The following is a 15,642-nucleotide window of genomic DNA, read 5'->3' on the forward strand; positions in this document are numbered from 1 at the left end:
CTCCTCTTCTGTGCTTGCCTTCTAAGCATGTTGGAGTAGATTGTGTCACTCTCATGTGGTCAGAGCTACCAGGAAGTCGGCCTGTTCCTTCTTTGTGAGTGATGTGAGTGCTGTGGAGAAAAGCAAAATGGGACTGGCAGGGTGGTCAGTCAAAGAGAAGCCCTGAGGGCTGTGTGGGAGTGCCTTGCAAATAAATACATAGTTTAAGAATGTCTAGACCAGTGGTTCTCAACCTTTCTAATGCCGCGACCCTTTAATACAGTTCCTCATGTTGTGGTGACCCCCAACCATAAAATTATTTTCGTTGCTACTTCATAACTGTAATTTTGCTACTGTTATGAATCGTAATGTAAATATCTGTGTTTTCCGATGGTCTTAGGCGACCCCTGTGAAAGGGGTCACGACCCACAGGTTGAGAACTGCTAGCAGGGTCACCTAAGACCACCGGAAAACACAGATATTTACATTACGATTCATAACAGTAGCAAAATTACAGTTATGAAGTAGCAACGAAAATAATTTTATGGTTGGGGGTCACCACAACATGAGGAACTGTATTAAAGGGTCGCGGCATTAGAAAGGTTGAGAACCACTGGTCTAGGCCATTGACTCCTGTGATATGCCATATTTTTCTGTGTATAAGACACTAATTTTTCCTAAAATCATTAGACTGAAAATCGAGGGGCGTCTTATACACGGAAGTCAGCTAAGGAGGGAGCCTCAAAGGTGCATATCTGCCCATACCTTGTCTAACAGGCTTCCTCCAATCACGAGCCTTATTGTTACTGATGTCAGCTGATGCTGTAATTGGAGGTGGAGGTGGAGATTGTGCAGATGCAACAGGGACCTGAGCATTCTGAGCCTGTAAAAATGTCAAAAAATAAAAAGGTAAATACCAGTAAGCAATTGTCTTACTCTGCAAAATTCAAACTGAATGTAATCAGCTCTGCAAAAGAGCATGGGAATAGAGCTGCAGAGAGACAATTTGGACCTCCTCTCACTGAGAGTATGATCAGACAGTGGAGAAAAGAGGAAGAACAACTCCTGAAGATACCAAAAAAGAAGTCCTTAAGAGCAAAACCAGCAAAATGGGCAAATGTGGAGCAGAGGCTTAAGGCTTGGATTATGGAGCAGTGCCAGAGTGGCTTGTGTGTGTCAACCAAGCTTATTCAGTGTCAGGCAAGGATGTTTGCAAGCGAAATGAACATTGTTGATTTTACAGGAAAGGCAAAATGGTGCTTCAATTTCATGAGGAGAGAAGAGTTGGCCATGAGAACATGAACAAAGTTAGCTCAGGAAATGCCACCAGTTTATGAGGATGATCTCACATATAGAGACAGGGACTCAGAAGACAGCAGTGATGCAATAGAAGTTGGAGAAAGTGTTATGTCTGTAACTAACAGTGATGAAGAAGAGAGCAGTGATGCAGTAGAGGCTGTATAAAGTGATATGCTGCATGATATCATAGTACCGGTATGTAAACATTACCTGTGGTAATTACTAAATAAAAATGTGTTCTGTTTTATTTTTCAAATATTGATTTCTTTTTTTATATATATATTTTATTGATTTTTAACAGAGAGGAAGGGAGAGGGATAGAGAGCTAGAAACATCGATGAGAGACAAACATCGATCAGCTGCCTCCTGCACACCCCCTACTGGGTATGTGCCTGCAACCAAGGTACATGCCCTTGGCCGGAATCGAACCTGGGACCCTTGAGTCCGCAGGCCGACGCTCTATCCACCGAGCCAAACCGGTTAGGGCTCAAATATTGATTTCTTAATTTTGGTTGGAAAAGTGTGGGGCATCTTATACATAAGGGCATCTTATACACGGAAGAATATGGTAAAGAATGTGTGTTCTTTATCCATAACATAAAGGTTGTATATAGCACACATTCACAGATTTCTGAAAGGAATGGCTTTGATTTTCTGGATGGTGTTTTCTGGGTGGGGTGGAATGCTCAGGTATCCTTCAGGGTGGACCAGGCGGCTTTGTGGTTCATAATGAATTGATGATATACTGCAGGTCATGGCCCACGGGCAGGATGGAGGCTATAGATGTGTTTTGTTTGGAGCATATGGTGTTTTTTAAAATGAGGAAATTTTCTATCAAATCCAAATTTACAGAATATCTTCAAAAATCAATCTGACAAAGTCAGCTCTTAATTCCTGTGCGATTCCAACTCAGGGCAGTGACCTCCCTCACATGGGCCTCCCTCCCTCTGTCCCCTGTGCCGTTGAGCACTCACTTCTGTGATGCGCAGTTGAGGGAGATTTCCCTTGAAAACAAATTTATGCCATAAATTGTCATTTAGAATGAAGTAAGTTTATGAAGAATGAAGGACTTATACAATTTAGTTTAAAATGTTATGTGGATTTATAATATTTTAAAATGATGCCTGAAAAGTCAGTTTGTTTTGAAGAATGGTTACAAGTAAAGGTTTTGTTTTAAATAAATTGCCCAGTTTGTTCCACTGTTAGGGACTGTTTCCCACTAGAAGGACCAGGTGGGGCCAGGAAAGTATGAGTCATGCTTAAAGCATCTCGGCATGCCAGCAGGCATGAAAGTGAACAGAGATTACTGTAGTTGTGTAAACAGAACATAGAAACTGGGAAAGGAGTTTGAACACCCACAGACGAATAAGGATGGCAATGGGTTATAACATGTCAGATGCAAAATCTTTTGTATAATAACAAGAGAAAAGAATCAGAGCTCCTGGAGAAGTATGCTGACTGGTGAACACAGGAGGACAAAGTCCCCGCTGTGGCTCCATCCCGGGCAGGCACATGCACAAGCCAGCCAGTGAGTGCATGAGTAAGTGTTACACAAGATCGATGGTTTTCTCTCTCTAAAATCAGTAAATAAAAATTTGAAAAAGGAAAAATCGCCTCCATGTACCCTCCAGTATAGTAATTAAGGCAAAGGTAATAAATGGAAGCTGAAACCACTGAGTGAAAGGATATGGATGGCAAGATATTCACAGAGATCCAAAGTCTTACCTTGCAGATTATCTCTTAGAGGCCTGGTGCATGAAATTCGTGCACTTGGGGGGGGGTGGTCCCTCAGCCCAGCCTGCGCCCTCTCACAGTCCAGGACCCCCTCGCTCCTTACCACCCACCTACAGCGGAGGCAGGAGAGGCTCCCCCACTGCTGTTGTGCTCATCAGCCGTGAGCCTGGCTTCTGGCTGAGTGGTGCTCCCCCTATGGGAGCGCACTGACCACCAAGGGACAGCTCCTGCGCTGAGCGTCTGCCCCCTGGTGGTCAGTATGTGTCATAGCAACTGGTCGTTCTGCCATTCGGTCAATTTGCATATTAGGGTTTAATGTATAGGATTACAAGGTGATAAAGATCCCACCTTACCTTAACGTCTCAGCATCGCCACTAACAGGCCAGCCTGGCATTTTGAGCCTCCTGTTAGGATGCAAAAAGAAGCATGTGACATCACCTATGTAGGATTCTTTCCAAAAATGTTTTGACTAAATTTAATCTTGAGGAAACAATTGGGCAAATGCAGATTAAGTGACATTCTACAATATAGCTGACTTGGACCCTTAAACAAAATTAAGAAATTGCTACTCTAGAGAAGATGAAAGGGTCAGGATGTGAGCTCAGTTAGATCTTGAACTATACACACACATATACAGGAAATTAGGAAATTTTTGGGATATTTTGGGGAATCTGAATATAGACTGTATGTTAGGTGATAGTTAATGTTAAATTTCTTGGGTTTCATAATGTGAGAGGATGTGATCATTGTCTCATGGTTATGTAAGAAAATGTTCTTAAAAGATTCATAGGGAAGTGATATGTTATAATATCTACAACTTACATTCAAATGGTCCAGACCCTGTCCCCTGCAAGTACATACATATATATGTGTAGATGTATAGATATATGGATATGCAAAGAGATAAAATGAATGTGAAAAAATACTATTAATTGGTGAATGTAGGTGAAGAGTATAAAGATGTTCATTATATAATTCTTTTAACTTTTATGTGGCCTTAGAAATATTCCTAAATAAAGGAGGAATAAATGCTAAATAATTGTTGGAAATAAGGCAGTTTGCCTTAAAAGTAATTTTAACTCTTTGTTGTGTCCTTACCTCTAATTAAATATTTACATGTAAAACTTACTTTAAGTTAATTAAGGAGTTACCCTAGAAGGGATTCTTAATCTGGAGTACATGAATCCTTAGAGAATTTGTGAAAGGTTATATAAATCTTTTGATAACATGCAAAGTATTTTTCTGTATAGAGGGCTCATTATAGTTTTCATGATATTGTCAAAGGTGTCCATCCTTCAAATAGTTAGGAACTATTGCCCTATAATAGATTTACAATTTATAGTGCAATCTTTATTCTGAGTACCACAGTAGTAGTTAAATTTGTCTTTCAGACAGTGCACGTATACATTTGGTAATTGTGAACGTAATTTTCAACTTACTCAAAACAAATGAACCTTCATCAGAATCTTACTTACAAAAAGATTTGCTTATGTTGGCACACAATGCAATATACAAATCATGTATCATAGAAATGTACACTTGAAACCTATATGATCCTATTAACCAATATCACCCAAATAAATTTAATAAAATTTTTTTTAAAAGATTTGCTTACATCAGCTGATAGTTTAATGTAAGTTTATTTGCCCACAGAGATCCTGTTACTTAGGAACACACAATGACATTTTAATAATATGATGTATTTCTCTTCCAAACTAATGTGTGTTTAGTGCAATCGCGTGTTATGTTTAAAGCAGTCTGTTTTCCCTTGTGTGTACTCACATTCCTCACATTTTGTGCAAAGGAAAAAATATGCTAGATAGTAAGGCTTGATTTTATCTCCATGTTAATGTAGAAAAAGAAACATAACTTCAAAGAAGAAATAGTCATGCTTTTTTTTTTAGTTCAGTGATCACTAAGCTCTTCATCAAGTGAGAAACATTCCCTTCTCTGTAAACAGCTGGGGGCAGAGCAAATGTCACCCGGCGTACAGTCTCCGCTGCTTCTGTGCAGCACGAGGCCGCTCGAACCTGGGTCATGAGTTAGAACGTGCTGACGTGTTGTTTGGATGTATAGGACTGAGCATGTCTGTTTTAGTTTTGCTAAAATTTTTTTATAAATGCCTCTGGATCTGTTGGATTAGGTTCAGTCACAGGGGCAGTAATGAAATAATTAAACTCCCCAGTAAAAAAAAATCTGCTCCTAAACTTTTCCCAAGTGTATGACAAGGAGTAGTTCAGACTCGGCATTTACGGAGGGGAGGCCCCTGCTCGCGAGCGCTGCCCTGGGCCACCTGCACTGGGAGATGGATGTGGGCGGGCGTGACTCAGGACAGGCCCTCACGCCTGGGTCGCTGTGTGCACCGCTGTGGGTCCCACTGGAGCCTGGCCCTTGTCCGAGAGTGCACGCTGACTCCGTCCTGGTGTGATAGGCCCGCCATTCTCCCACTATATTTCACACTGTAAGGAATGAAGTTCCTTGAATAATTAGTATCTACCATGTTAGAGGCCTGGCAGCCTTGAACAAGTCACTGAACCTTCCTGCCTGCTGGTTTCCCAGCCCCTGACCTGACATTCACCGAGTGCCTGGCACTCTCATGGACGTCACCTCGTTCAACCTTCCCCCGCAGCCTTGGGAGATAGATGTTGTTCCCCCAATTGAAGGGATGTGGCAAACTAGAAATCAGAGTATGACTTGGCCAAGTCCACAGCTAAAGGCATTCCAGTTCAGAACCATGATGCTCATTCCTATTTAGTTACAAAAGATGAACCACATGTTCCGTTGACTTCTAGGATGTAGGGGCCCCGAGTCATCTGGCATAAGTTAGAGCTGGCCGGAACTTCTGACTCTTCACGGGTACTTTTAATGTTTTTGAATTTTAAGCTTACCTCATTCAACTGCAGACAGGAACAGTTATCGTCGTCAGTCTGTAAATACTTCTCCTATGAGGACACTGTTTCCTAAATAAGGGAATGTGGTGGAATAGATATCGTAGAGGGTTTTACCCCAGCCCTTGGAGTTTTCACTTAAACAGCAGAATTTGAGTATTTCATTCTTTTATGTCAGCATCTAAGAACCGAGTGATCCATGGTGTGCTTAAATGATGGCTTTGGGGACTTAGGCAATGTTGCTGTTATGCAGAGCAGCCAGTTGATTCCTAAGTATTACCAGTTGTCAGAATGTGACTTGTTTATACAGTATGCTCTAGGCTTTCTGATGTTCTTACCAGGAAATATTAATAAGAGAAATCATTCTTTATTATTTTTATGAATATATAAATCTTTTCCAGTTCAGTTTATCACTTTTTCTGTACAGATCCTTAAAATGTACAGATTCCTTTCCGTTGTTTAGGAGTAGTGTTAACATCAGCTAGGTCCTGGGTGGAAATGAGTCTAACTTCACTTAATCCTCTGCCATCTTGGATCTTTAGTCAAAATCTGTTATCTTAAGAAGTAATTGACTTTGTCTTAATGAGGCCAACTCCTAAATGATGGAGTCATTTGACAATGGGAGCCAAAGGAGCGGTTCTTGCATCTTCCTCACCCTTTTTGGCAGCACCCAATACACCAGGTACCTGTGCCCTCAAATTCAGAAGTGCACTACGCCCATTCTCAGGCACCCAGACTTTCTGCTTTGTGGACTTCAATCAGCAGATGCAGGTTAAGGCCAAAGTCAGACAGAGATGGAGGATGCATGAGCCTAGTCTGTGCCACGCTCTAGCCATCCTGCAGAACTTGCGCTCCGCTGACTGCCTTTCAGGGTTTTCAGGGTCAAAGGTCAGCAGTCTTTGGTTGTTGCAGATCTGCTCAGGCTCTGTGGTGCTGGAGCTCGAAGGAACAGACACACCAACTAAACTTTCTTGCCCAGATACACCGAGTTTGACTGCATCCAGGCACCTGTGACCTGGCCGCTGAGAAGCGTTTGCTCAGGTCACACTCTGCAGCCTGGTTGTTGGGCAGAAGGTGAGAGGAGGGCCAGGGACTTTGGCTGCATGTTCTTTGTGAATCTTAAAACTTGGCATGTTATTTAGATAGTACCTTTCCATTTGTTTTAAGGAACAAAGGAGGAGCAGTGGCAGCTAGCTCTTTCCAATGGTAGCAAAGCTGCTTCGTCCAAAGGAAGAATCTTAAGGAATACATCCTCCTCAGGCCCATGACCCCTGCTGGGCCACACTTAGCACTGGCCTGTCCACACAGCTGCTCTGTGGTTGAGCTAATTGAGTCCCAGGAAAGGGAAACGACTGCCCAATTCATCATCAGGACCAAGGTGGGCACTAGGTATCCCCATCCTGGGGCAGTTACTTCCTTATGATTCCAGGATATACATGCCTTCACCATATCATGTCTTTAGTGCTTTTTGAAATAGTATCTATAATAATAAAAGTGTAATATGCTAATTAGACCAGACAGCCGAACGACCTTCCACACGTCATTCTGGACGTCCTTCTGGACGAAGCCACGGCAGCGGGGGCTGAGACAGAGGCGGTTAGGGGTGATCAGGCAGGCATGCTAGCAGTTAGGGGTGATCAGGCAGGCAGGCGAGTGGTTAGGGGCAATCAGGCAGGCAGGAAGAGTGGTTAGGGGCTATCAGGCAGGCAGGCAGGCCAGCAGTTAGGGGGCTAGTGGTCCCGGATTGCAAGAGGGATGTCCGACTGCCGTCCCCCTAGGGGTCCCGGATTGTGAGAAGGTGCAGGCCGGGCCTCTAGTTATCTATAATAAGCCAAGTCTCAAAATTAAAAATGTAGTTCCTTGTATATATGTGCAAAGATGACACCATTAATATTTTCAGACCATGACTAGATCAGCAGTTCCTTTGTATACATATGTGTTAGTAATTATAGCATACTTCTGAAGCCAAACAGGACATCTACAATACAATGGTTTTTTTAAACATTGTATTGTGAAGAATGTTTTCTATAAGGACACTGATCACTTTTTTAAAAACGTATTTAAAACTTCCTATGCAAAGCATGATGAAATTTCAAGGCTGCAAAAGTTCAGTGCCAGACATTTCATATTTTAATTATAGTAAAATCAGTTGAAATAACTGATTTTTTCTTCTGACTTAAGAACAAAGCTTCCATCAGTAATTCTGATTTTCAGCCTTCCTAGAGATTCTGCTCCCCACAGGGTGTCCCTGAGTGCACAGTAGGGTCTCACTGTGCTCCTGGGCTCTTGTCCTCCAAGGCTGCTGGGAATGGCTCAGTCTTCCTGGGCCTCATGAGGCTTGGACACCCTTAAATCTTGGGGCCAGGGAGACACAGGAAGAGGGGGCTCAGGACCCACCATGCTTCATTGCTTCGCCACCCTGTTCTGCCTGCCTATTGGTTTGCTTGTCTTTTTGATTTCCTACTTATTGCTCCTACCACACTGGGTGCTCCAAGAGCAGCTCATCTAATCTTCTTATCTCTGTTCCTTTCAAGAATAGCATCTGGAACACAGCTGATTAAAGTTGAATGAAAAAGTAGTGTAGGAAAGGCTCAGTATCCATCTATGTTGTCCCAGGATGCTAAATCTGTTGAATCACTTTATTCAGGTTGAGTCCCTTCCAACAGTGATTTTGTTTACTGCTTAGATTGCCTTTAACCAGCGATTTTAACATTTTTCATCTCATTGCACACACTAATTACTAAAATTTTGTGGTATACCAAAAAATATGTGTTTTTTTGCCGATCTGACAAAAAAAAATAGGTATAATTTTGATTCATTCACACAGGATGGCTATTGGTTTGATGGCTGTTATCATTTTATTAAAGTATATTTTTATTTATTTCAGAGAGAAAGGGAGAGGGAGAGAGATATAGAACCATCCATGATGAGAGAGAATCATGGATTGGCTGCCTCCTGCGTGCCCCCTACTGGGGATCGAGCCCACAACTTGGGCATGTGCCCTGACCAAGAATTGAACCGTGACCTCCTGGTTCTCAGGTCGACACTCAACCACTGAGCCACACCAGCTGGGCTGCTGTTGTCACTTTTTGACAATGTAAGAGAAAAGGAGGTCAGTGTCCCTGACTAGTCAGGTATTGCATCTTTCTAAGATACTTGAGGCATACCAGTTGAAAATCGCTGTAGGTCTATGCAGTTATATTCACATAGCAAGAAGCACTGCACAAGGTTTCTTGTTAAATGAATGGATAGCCATATCTTCTTATTTTTACGTGTCTCTTACATTCAACTTGGCCAGTTTAAATTAGTTAATGCTCCTACATTCTGAAACTAGTTATATATCTCAACTTTTTGTTCCATAAGATTATTTTTCTGTTTTTAACCACCTAGTTTAAGGCTTGTCTTTTGATTCTAACAGTCTCCATCACATTATTATTCTTATTTATGTTATAATCTCAAAATAGCTATTAAGACAAGGGGACTTAGAAAGAAGGGCTTAGAAATTATATGCTCAAATGGGTAAACTGAACTTTTCACAAGTTGGCTAGGATGACCAAGATTGGCACTCAGGTACCTGATTCCTGGTATAATTATACCTGATTCCTAGTATAATTTGGAATAGTTTTATCTGTAATAATCAACTTTGGTGAATATGCTAGTTGCTCTCAATTTTATATGAAACGTACACACATGCATATATACTTCCCAGATGCTTTTCATGTTGTGCTTCTCATAACAGCCTTGTGAGGTGAGGTTGGGAGGTTCTGACGGTGGTGAGAGAACTATTAAAAGATTAAATAACTGCAGTTCAAGATTAGCATAGCCTCTGCAAGGGTGCCAAGACTGGAACTTTCAAGACACAAAACTGATAGTAACAAAGAAGTTAACAAAGTTTCTATATGTGTCTATTATAAATTATTTTAGAATAAAGATAAAAGGTCATTTCATACTGAAAATTTTAATATATGGTTTTGATAGTGTCTGGTATATAGTGACTATTGATAGTTTTATGTTAAATTGAACTGAGTGAAAGGATACATACACTTGAGCAAATCAGGGCAAGGACGATGGGTGCTAAGTGTGACCAATAGAGCAAAGATTCCAAAATCTCATGCGTTAGGTTACATTTGTAAGTGTATAGTCAAGGATAAAGAACATCTATTTTAAGCAAATTCCACTGCTTTTCATAAAATCTTTTGATCTTGAATAAAGAAATATGGTAATCTTAATATACTATTACACTTCTTAGACTTGCAGAAAACTTTCAAAATAGTATGGACATGTGTATCCTTCTCCCAGCTTCCCTAATATTAATAATCACATTAATAACCATAGTACAATTATCAACACCAGGAAATTAACATTACAATAGTGTTTTAATTTCACACATATAATTAATAGAAGAAACTAAAGCTAACCCAGTAATTAAGTGTACTTATACAAATAATTGTATCATCGGTTCTTTAAGAAAAAAAATTTTAAAATATTTTATTGATTTCTTAGAGAGGAAGGGAGAGGGAGAGATGGAAACATCAATGATGAGAGAGAATCATTGATCAGCTGCCTCCTGCCTGCCCCCTAGTGAGGATCGAGCCCACAACCCGGGCATGTGCCCTTGACCAGAATCGAGCCCGGGACCCTTCAGTCCACAGGCTGACGCTCTATCCACTGAGCCAAACCAGCTAGGGTAGAAAATTAATACATTATTGTTTTAATGTTGGAGTAATAAACAGAACACTCATTCATAACTTCCACCTGTAATTTTTTTCTGTGCACTTCCTGGTTTTGAACCAGAACATACACGATTTGTGAATGGCCTTCAGGTGTCTGCTGATAGCGCTGGTCACAGGCTGCTGGTCAAGGACACGCATACTTTGTCCCAGATTCTCGCAGTCTGCTCAGCAGTGCACAGCCTCCTGCTTCCTGAGGGAGCCCTGCAGGGGGATGGCTTCATTCTCAAGCATGAAACTGAAGCCTTCGCTAAAAGTTCTAGAAGACTAAATCTTCTAGATATATTTTTGGTTGTTCATCTCTAGATTAATGAATCAAGTAGACTAACGTAATAATACTGAATGTAACATAACATGATGTCTTTCTTGATGATAAATGCTGCTATAGTAAATATATAAATACAGGTTTTAATTGACAAAGGAAATGTGGAATTACTTTATATTCTGTGGCTTAAGAACAATACTTGAATATAATCTTATGCATGAAAATGCATAGGATGATATTTCTCTTTTTTTAATATAATTGTTTTCAAGATGAAGATGTTCCAGTGTTGAACCATCATCTTCTTTGGCATTGCAGATTTGTTCTGGGAGAATATGCCTAAGGAAAAGTAGACATGAAAGTCAAAATGGTCCAAGTAATATACTGCCTTCATAATTTAGGAGTTAAGTTTTATATTTATTTTTAAATTTTATTTTTTCATTTAATAAAGTTAGATCCCTTTTTTATATTATATACCAGAAAAGATTCAGAATACATCAAAGATCTAAATGTGAGTAAATGAAGACATAAATGTATTAGAATAACAAAAGCATGGTTGTGCCCTGGGTTCGGGGAAGATCTTCCTACTTGTGACGTAAAATAGAAGCACTGAAAGATGAGGTTAATAAATTGACTACTGGGTGTTAAAGAATGCACTTAAAAGACAAATGGAAAACTAGGAGCAGATATTTGCAACTTTTATCACAGATAAAGGGCTTATATACAAAGACCTAAAAATCTAGAAGGAAAGGGGAAAAGAGAAAAAAAAAAGAAGGTAACTAGTTCACAAAAGAAACAATGAAATTTGTAAATGTGAAAAGATGCTCGGTTTCATTCATGATGAGAGAACTGTAAATTGAAAGTATGCTGGCATATCACTCTCACCAGACTTGCTACCCAAACGTCCAAAAGCTCATCCACATGTCCTGACAATGAGGCTGTGGAGGACCAAACTCCACTGAAAGGAATTCACTGCTCCATCAAAAGGGTTTTTGCATTATCTAGCAAAATTACGTGTGTATTTTATCACCCTGCAATCCCAGTTTTAGGAATTGATCCCGAAGTTAGACTGAAAAATAAAAAACAATTGAACAAAATTGTGCATTTTGGCATTTGTAATAAGTAGTAAAAGAATGGAAACAATAAAATGTTTATCAATAAGGAACTGGTTGTATAACATATCTGCAAAGTGCAATGCTATTCAGTTATAAAATGGAATGAGGAAATTTTTTATATACTGACATGGAATGATAGCCTTGACATAATGATAATTTTTAAAAAGTAAAGAGTGAAAGTAAGCACATTCTCTAGAGAGGGAAACGAAGTCTTCTGTGGAATATTTGTATGGTAATTATGGGGAAGATGGGGGAATATTAATATGCATGTATGCATTTACATACTGGAAATACTGGAAAATGCTTCCAGTATTTTCCAAAAGAAATACTGGAAGGATAGCCCTAACCGGTTTGGCTCAGTGGATAGAGCGTTGGCCTGGGGACTGAAGGGTCCCGGGTTCGATTCCGGTCAGGGGCATGTACCTTGGTTGTGGGCACATCCCCAGTAGGAGGCGTGCAGGAGGCAGCTGATCGATGTTTCTCTCTCATCGATGTTTCTAACTCTCTATCCCTCTCCCTTCCTCTCTGCAAAAAAATCAATAAAATATATTTAAAAAAAAAAAAAGAAATACTGGAAGGATAAACTAGAAGTTAATTTACAAATTTAACCTATGGGGAAGGATGGATTACAGTGTAAGGGACAAACATAGGAGAAAGACTTCTTTGTTATACAGTTTTGATGTTGGACTCATATAAATGTTTAACTTAGGAAAAATAATATTAAATAGAAAAATAACAATTTCTAAAAACCAAAAATAAAGACCATTTCTGAGTATGTATTAAGTTGTTGACACATTGTTACAGATAAAACGACTGTATTTTAGGTATGCATTCTTTGTGGAGCATACTTTTAAAGACAAATAGAGCTACCAAAAATATCATAAATTCTCTTGTGTTACTCATAATAATGGTATTATCATTTTCATACTAATGTTTACATATTTTAATATAATAAATGTAAATTGATATTGTTGGAAACCTAGATTTTCAATGTAAGATAAGTTTAAAACAAAAGGAATACTCTGTAATGTTAGATTTGAATTGGGAATGTCAGTATAAATTCATTCTTTTTCTTTACAAAATGCATGTTTTCAAAAAAAAATGCATGTTTTCTGGCAGTCCACTTAAATTCCTCAAAACACAACACACTTGGGAGGAACATGCGTGGAGTGCAGATTGGATCCTCTGGGTACTGCTCCCATGAGAGGAGCTTGGGCTCTGGAGCAAGGCAGGCACAGGTGTGCAGTAGGAAATGTACTAGTTAACTGTCCAGGGGCAATGAGGACAGTCCAAGGACATAGGAGCCAGCTTGAACGGCTACCATTGGCAAAAGACAGGACAGTGTAAGAGCAATAATTGCAATTGATTGAAACATTCCGAATGTGTAAAACCGTAAGTCCATGTTGATTCTCCAGAGAGAGAGAGAGCCAAAAATAATAAAACAAAAACAATCACCAATTAATTTTTCCCTGAGATAGCCACTATTAACATTTTAATATATTTTATAGTCTTTTTATTCATATACTAGAGGCCTGGTGCATGAAATTCGTGCACAGGGGAGGGGGGTGTCCCTCAGCCCAGCCTGCAGCCTCTCCAATCTGGGACTCCTCCCAACTGCCCTTCCCTGCTGGCCTGATCTCCCACAACTGCCCTCCCCTGCAGGCCTGGTCACCCCTAACTACTCTCCCCTGCAGGCCTGGGTCCCTCCCAACCGCCTTCCCCTGCAGGCCTGGTCGCCCCCAACTTCCCTCCTCTGCCGGCTTGGTCACCCCTAACTGCCCTCGCCTGCAGGCTTGATCACCCCAAATGCCCTCCCTTTAAGGCCTGGTCCCTCCCAACTGCCCTCCCTTGCTGGCCATCTTGTGGCGGCCATCTTGTGTCCACATGGGGGCAGGATCTTTGATCACATGGGGGCAGCCATCTTGTGTGTTGGAGTGATGGTCAATCTGCATATTACTCTTTTATTAGATAGGATAGAGGCCTGGTGCCCGGGTGGGGGCCAGCTGGTTTGCCCTGAAGGGTGTCCGGGATCAGGGTGGCGGTTCCCTTGGGGCGTGAGGCGGCCTGGGCGAGGGGCCTGTGGTGGTTTGCAGGCCGGCCACGCCCCCTGGCGACCCAAGCGGAGGCCCTGGGATCTGGGGTTTATTTATCTTCTACAATTGAAACTTTGTAGCCTTGAGCGGAGCCAAGCCTTCTGCTCTCTCCGTAGTGGCAGCCTTTTTTGGGGGGATTTATGTATCTTCTATAATTGAAACTTTGTAGCCTTAAGCGGAGGCCTGGGCCGGCCAGGGTGTGCGGAAAGTTTGGCTTCCTCCATCACCGGGGGCAACCCTAGCCTCCTGCTCTTTCCATCTCCGTGGCTGCCGCCATTTCTGTTTGGGTTTATGTATCTTCTATCATTGAAACTTTGTAGCCTTGAGTGGAGGCCTAGGCCGGCAAGGGCATGCGGAAAGCTTGGCTTTCTCCATTGCCAGGGAAACCCAAGCCTGCCTCCTGCTCTCTGTGGCCGTAGCCATCTTGGTTGGGATTATTTGATATTTGCTCCTGATTGGCTGGTGGGCGTGGCTTGTGGGTGTAGCAGAGTGATGGTTAATTTGCGTATTACTCTTTTATTATATACTAGAGGCCTGGTGCACGAAATTCGTGCACGGGCGGTGGGGTGTCCCTCAGCCCAGCCTGCACCCTCTCCAATCTGGGACCCCCTCAAGGGATGTCTGACTGCCCGTTTAAGCGCAATCCTGGTGGGATCAGGCCTAAATGAGCAGTCGGACATCCCTCTCACAATCCAGGACTGCTGGCTCCCAACTGCTCGCCTGCCTGCCTTCCTGATTGCCCCTAACCGCTTCTGCCTGCCAGCCTGATCACCCCCTAACCACTCCCCTGCCAGCCTGATTGATGCCTAACTGCTCCCCTGCCAGCCTGTTTGCCCCTAACGGCCCTCCCCTGCAGGCCTGGTCACCCCTAACTGCCCTCCCCTGCAGGCTTGATTGCCCCCAACTGCCCTCCCTTGCGGGCCTGATCCTTCCCAACTGCCCTCCCTTGCAGGCCTGGTCCCTCCCAACTGCCCTCCCTTGCTGGCCATCTTGTGTCCACATGGGGACAGGATCTTTGACCACATGGGGGCAGCCATCTTGTGTGTTGGAGTGATGGTCAATCTGGATATTACTCTTTTATTAGATAGGATAGAGGCCTGGTGCCCAGGTGGGGGCCAGCTGGTTTGCCCTGAAGGGTGTCCTGGATCAGGGTGGGGGTTCCCTTGGGGTGTGGGGCGGCCTGGGCGAGGAGCCTGTGGTTTGCAGGCCGGCCATGCCCCCTGGAGACCCAAGCGGAGGCCTTGGTATCTGGGGTTTATTTATCTTCTACAATTGAAACTTTGTAGCCTGGAGTGGAGCCAAGCCTTCTGCTTGCTCAGTGGCGGCAGCCATTTCTGTTGGGATGTGTGTATCTTCTATAATTGAAACTTTGTAGCCTTAAGCGGAGGCCTGGGCCGGCCAGGGTGTGTGGAAAGCTTGGCTTCCTCCATCACCGCGGGCAACCCCAGCCTCCTGCTCTTTCCAGCTCCATGGCTGACGCCATTTCTGTTTGGATTTATGTATCTTCTATCATTGAAACTTTGTAGCCTTGAGTGGAGGCCT

At 42.2% G+C, this 15,642-nt stretch overlaps 2 protein-coding genes across 3 annotated transcripts in view; one reads left to right on the forward strand and one right to left on the reverse strand.

The window, feature by feature from the left end:
- Positions 1 to 15,642, forward strand: part of CENPP (centromere protein P) — a 275,842-nt gene that overhangs the window by 182,970 nt on the left and 77,230 nt on the right. The gene's annotated exons all lie outside the window — the stretch shown is intronic.
- ECM2 (extracellular matrix protein 2) overlaps positions 10,261 to 15,642 on the reverse strand; it is a 56,542-nt gene continuing 51,160 nt past the window's right edge. For both annotated transcript variants that reach the window (XM_080668816.1, XM_080668815.1), the window contains exon 10: positions 10,261 to 11,231. In XM_080668816.1, the coding sequence (XP_080524942.1) occupies positions 11,063 to 11,231 (169 nt within the window). In that variant the 3' untranslated portion in view covers positions 10,261 to 11,062. The remainder of the gene's footprint in view (positions 11,232 to 15,642) is intronic.

Source organism: Plecotus auritus (genome assembly GCF_963455305.1).
Source record: "Plecotus auritus genome assembly, chromosome: 5".
Lineage (NCBI taxonomy): Eukaryota > Metazoa > Chordata > Mammalia > Chiroptera > Vespertilionidae > Plecotus > Plecotus auritus.